Source organism: Brassica napus, chromosome A4, assembly GCF_020379485.1.
Source record: "Brassica napus cultivar Da-Ae chromosome A4, Da-Ae, whole genome shotgun sequence".
Lineage (NCBI taxonomy): Eukaryota > Viridiplantae > Streptophyta > Magnoliopsida > Brassicales > Brassicaceae > Brassica > Brassica napus.
Window position 1 is genome coordinate 2,637,242 of NC_063437.1, and position 5,615 is coordinate 2,642,856.

The 5,615-nt window shown below is 34.9% G+C and overlaps 1 protein-coding gene across 2 annotated transcripts; it reads right to left on the reverse strand.

Moving 5' to 3' along the window:
- Window positions 1-3,536: 3,536 nt before the first annotated feature.
- LOC106445367 (eukaryotic translation initiation factor 6-2) lies at window positions 3,537-5,615 on the reverse strand. Of its 2 annotated transcripts, none has more exons than XM_013886906.3 (8): window positions 5,377-5,615; window positions 5,225-5,270; window positions 5,042-5,138; window positions 4,884-4,969; window positions 4,758-4,802; window positions 4,437-4,567; window positions 4,060-4,170; window positions 3,537-3,967 (listed from the first exon to the last, which is right to left on the reverse strand). In XM_013886906.3, the coding sequence occupies exons 2-8, from the start codon at window positions 5,232-5,234 to the stop codon at window positions 3,710-3,712; spliced, it is 738 nt and encodes a 245-aa protein (XP_013742360.1). In that variant the 5' UTR covers window positions 5,235-5,270; window positions 5,377-5,615; the 3' UTR covers window positions 3,537-3,709. The 2 variants fall into 2 exon arrangements, with proteins under 2 accessions (XP_013742360.1, XP_048633906.1); XM_048777949.1 differs by having other exon boundaries at window positions 5,225-5,296; window positions 5,377-5,516.

Sequence of the window (5,615 nt, forward strand, 5' to 3'; positions counted from 1 at the left end):
GGCAAGGAATGTAAGGGCATGTCTTTCACCCCTCCATTCGGAGGTAGAGGCTTTGATTTGGGCAATGGAATGTATGAAGAATTTAAGACAGTTACAGGTAACGTTTGCGACGGATTGTTCTCAATTGGTGAAGATGGTTTCAGAACCAGAAGAATGGCCAGCATTCGAAAGCTATTTGGAAGATATCAAACTTCTCAAAAGAAGTTTCCTCAACTCAGACATCGTTCATGTTCCTCGGACGGCGAACCTTCGGGCGGATAGCTTAGCACGCAATGCTAGGAAACAATCGTCCTTTGTCGTTCACATGGATGCGGAGTTACCAACTTGGTTTACAGAGTCAACATGAGTCTGTAAATTCTTTGCTGTCAAAAAAAAAAAAAAAAAAAATCATTCAAAACAAAAAAAACTGTCCTGATCATACGAATTCTCAAAAAAAAAAATATATGACTGTAAATATTTAAAATATTTCATAATTCATCTGTCATCTCTATATATGTATTGTTTATTTTGTTGTTGTCTCAATACTGAAACAGTTTTCGTAAGTGTTACATATCCACTACATTAAAGCAGTACTTTATCTCGTTCGAAGACAATACATGTCTTGTGTTTTCAGTATAACTTTTAGAATTGTATCAGCTGGAAATCATTGCTACTTAAAACACTGAAATATAAAAACAAATCAGTATCTTTGATGGAAATAAAATATTTTTTTACGCTTTTAGTTTACAACAACAAACACACACAAAAAGCAAAAAAAAGGACGTTTTCACATTAAAAATAAAATAAAAAATTAATAAAAGACATAAAACATACAAAACGTTTAGATGGAGGTTTGGAAAAAACTAGCGGGTCAACATTTTATACCAAACTACTGGTAATTGATGCAATATAATGAAACTCAAAAGAAGACAGTAAATTTTTATTGTGCTGGAGAATATAAGTATATAAAGGACCAGAAGATCGATAAGGTCAAGATAGATTCGCTATAGTGATGTAAGATTCATCAATAACAGAGGGCTGACTCTCTTTGTTGTCTTTGCTACTTGCATTTTGTGGAATCAACACAATACGAAAACAAAATGATACCATATATAAGAGCAATTACTCAAAAATACCACATTTTAAAAATACTACAATCTGTAGATTTAGGACGACTTGGTAGAAGAAGAAGAAAAAGAAAAACAGTTGATATGGTGTGAGTTATTAACATTTACAGTAATCATAAAACTGCTAGCTAGGTACAAAAGAAAATATTCTTATATAATTTAACAAGATGAATTGTTCATGAAAAAGATACCATATCTGTATATTGACATAGAGAAGCATAGCCACATATAAGGTATATGGAGAAGATTTATATAAGCTAAACAAATATTCTCTCTTTTTTTTATAGTTCGAAAGTTGGACCAATATACCAATAATTAGGGGTGGCGTTCGGGTATCCGTTCGGGTTCGGATCGGATATTTTGAATTTTTGGGTATTTCGGTATAGAGGTATATAACCCGTTCGGGTATTTCTGTACTTCGGGTCGGGTTCGGGTATTTTTAGTTCGGGTTCGGTTATTTCGGATCGGATTCGGATATTTGGATTTTGAAAAAAAAATTAAAATTTTCATTTCTCAAGTTTCTTGTATTTAAAAATATAACTTTCAGTTAACTAATATTTTTATTTTTAATAGATTAAATGGTTAATAGATTTGGACATAACATTTTAAAACTAAAAAGACATTAATTTGGTTATTATTTTTTTAATTTTGGATGTAACTTTTAATTAATTTTTGAAATAAAAAACTTGACATGCATTTTAAGTGAGTAGTAAATCATTTTTCCGTAATTGTATATATATCATATCAACTTAAAGTATGTGTAGTATCAATATAAATATTTTATATAAAATGAGAGATGTAAACTAGAAATATAAGGTTAATTATACATATGTTCGGTTATCTTCGGATATCCATTCGGGTTCGGGTATCCAATCTCTCCTTATTCAATACCCGTTCGGGTATTTTGCAACTTCGGTTCGGATTTCGATTCGGGTTTTTCGGATCGAGTTCGGGTGTCACTTCGGATATCGGGTAAAGTGTCCATCCCTACCAATAATAATCACTTGTTACTGGTTGACATTACATTTGAGCAGTGTTTACTGTAAAATATCAGATCATTTACTTCCACGTTACGTAAGCATCGGATGCTGGGCTATTAACTAGAACTGTAGAGTGTTAATTTCGCAATAATCTAATCACTGGATATAACCAAAAAAATACATATATGAAACAGAACACGTTATATCACATTTAACAGAAGGCATCAATACTCTGAAATTTACACTGAGGTTAGTATCATTAGGATAAACACCAAACCATTTCGTGAATAATAAAACCCGAAGTGAGGTTAGTAGGGGCACAGAATGTCAAAATTATATGGCCAGAAGACATTATTTTAAGTTTGTGTTTAATCAAGCAAATGGGACAGGAGTAAGAATTGAGTATAAGCATTCCATAATAAACTCCTTACATGTCAGTTAAAATCTTGAAGGGAGAAATCAGCTAGAGAAGGTCACGGTGATCATATCAATTGGCTAGATACAAAAGAATGCATACAACATGGCGAGAACAGAGAGCGTTGAAATGACCTTATTCAGTTTTCGCAAATGCATTATTAACATGTCCACTAATTATGCATCAACAAACATAGAAACCAGAGAATGCTGAGTTGAGACTACTGATGTTATGAAATTGATGTTACTGCTAATATAATCCAATGGCCGACCCAAAAATCGGTTAGGAATTTTTAAGACTCAAAGTGGACAATATAATACTCCCTATGTTCTGAAATGTAAGATGTTTAGAATAATTTTTATGTTCCAATATATAAGATGTTCTCATCTCATTTTAAGTTTATCAAAAAATGTGTAGCTAATCAAATTTAATAGTTCTATTTTGTAATTGGTTGAGTAGTTTTTAGTTTATAATTTTAATGATATTTTTTAGGTAAAAAATAATTTTCTTAATAAATGTGTACTACCCAAAACATCTTACATTTCAGAACACAGAGAGTTTTTCTGACTAATCTCAGTGCTGCAATACTGTTTTGAACATTTCCTCGGATACAAGTGTGATGGTGCGTATGATTTCAGAAGCTCACCCGTTCAGACGTAATCTCTCTCGGACATGGAATCGATTAAGGCAGGAGATGTGAATAGATACGTCCCTTCACGTAGATGCACAAATTTTAAAATGTTTATTGTATAATCTCAGGAAATTGTACACATGATGAGCCTTTCAAAGTCTGCACCTTTCTTATAGTTCCGCGGCACAAGAGATTCATGAGACCATTAAAAAGCTCATAAGTTTTGATATTACACAGTAAAAGTAAAGTGATTTTTGGAACCTTGAGCAGACGGTGTGATTGGTTGGTAGTATTAACAAAATGGCTTGAATGTGATCATAGACAACAGTGCATCCAATGCGTTCTTGTAAGCTGACAACTCACTGGAATATGAACCAACCATGGACCCAGTTGAACTAGATCAATAAAAAAAAAAGATTCAACATAATAAAACACAAGGGAGAAGAAACAAAATTATTCTTGCAACAGTAAAATAAATATTCAGAGCCTACAAAAACCATAAAAGATATGAAACTTTAAGAGATTTGACACTTGAGAATGTTGTTGTTGTTGTGTCTCATCCAAAACAAAGCAAAAATTAAACATAGGTATCGATCAAAGACTTCCTCATCTCGTCGACAATAGAGCTAGGTTGGGCTTCCCTTAGCTTGAAGATGCTGTCTATAACAGAGAGCTCTGTCGCAGTTGTGTCCGAACCGCAGAAAGAAGTCCAATCATTAACGGTCATTCCCGCGCCTATAACTTCACTACCACGGTTCACAGTTCCTGCAACGAGAGGGACTTGAAGTAGTGTCGAGAGCTCGTCCAAGTCTTCCACCGAGGTGTGAGGATGAACCTATTCCATTGGATAAAGACAATTTTTTAAGTGAAGAGACGAATGCTAGTTTCAATCAAAGGGATGATGATGTGTTTTGTGTTCTCTCTTACAATGCCACCTCTATTAGACAAGGCACAGTAGCTGCCTACAAGAATGTTGCCTGCAATTGTCTGACGGAATACTTCAACACCGAGAACATCCGCTATTATTTCCTCAGTTTCCTGTCAATGGACACAAAAACCAGACATCAAATCAAACGGCACAAGTACAGAAACTCCATTTTACATGCCAAGATATAAAATCATCTGAAACACATGCAGTAATAGCAAGAGAGCATGTGATCTTTTTGTGAAAAGTATATGTTGACAAACAAAAAAAACTCATGGTGATTCCAAATGGATTTTAGATAAGACTATCCCTGCAAACTATTGTAAGCTTAATTGGTAAACAGCATATATGTTTTGCCACAGCATCAAAAGATATTCACCTTGTCAAGATCGGTGTGAGCAAGAGCAACATGGTCATTGCAGGCAATGCAATTTCCAAGAGCAGAGAGACGCTCCTCGATTCTCTGGACCACAACTTGATCAGGTAGACTGTTCCTCAAGTGTTGAAGCTCTGTCAGAAAAAATGAAACCATTAGTAAAATCCAAGAGATTCACCAATACTACACAGACCACAGAACCATACTACTAAAAGCATATTCAGTTATAAGTCCCATAATAAACTGAACTTAAACAGTGGAAATGCTTCTAACAAGTTGCAAAAACACTACTATCTCTATACATATATGTCAACAAGATGTTACCTTGGTCAGTAGTTGTATGAGGCACAAGAAGCCCATTCTTGTTTCCTATATACACCGAGAAAGAAAAACAAACCCCCATCTTAAGTACGCAAGTGGACAATATCAAGAAGATTAGAAAAGGCTAACCAGCGCATAGACGGCCAATAATCCTAGTTCCTCCAATAGAGGTCTTAACGATAGGGATAACACCAGCTAACTCCGACTCAAAAGCACTGCAAAGACATCAAACATAAACACCAAACTGAAACTTTAAAGATGTGTCCAAAGCAAAAAGAAAGGGATACCTGTAGAAGTTCTCAGAGCCTCCAATAGCAACTAAGCAATAGGCGTTAGTGAGCTTCGAAAAGACACCAACTTCACAGTTGTTCTCAAACTGAAGACCTGCCATCATATTAAACCCTGTTAAAGCCATTTCCCTCAAAGAGTAACACACAATTAGTATAAGCAAGGCTCTGCAGAAAGCTTACGAGTGGCCATTGAGTGGATAAAGGTAGGAACTTTGCTAACACACACCTGTGTGAACAAGACAAAGGTGCAATCTTTATCATCAAAAACAAGAAACCTTAATTCAATAACTAGGATTCTTACAACAGATCAGGAACAGATCAAAGAAGCTTACTTGGGAGAGGGATGAATCGAGAGGGAGAGAGAGAGCGGCGAAGAAGAGGCAACAAATGGAGTTAAAAGGTTTTGGAGGAAGAAGAAGAGAAGGAAAAGGGTTTTGCCCTTTTAAACACTGGCGGCTCTGGACACCGCTTTGGCCCTAATTTAAAGGAGCCTTCACTTATTAAATAGGTCAATAAAATTATTTAAGAGAAAAAAATAACAAAATTAATTATTTTATTTTTGGGTTTCAAG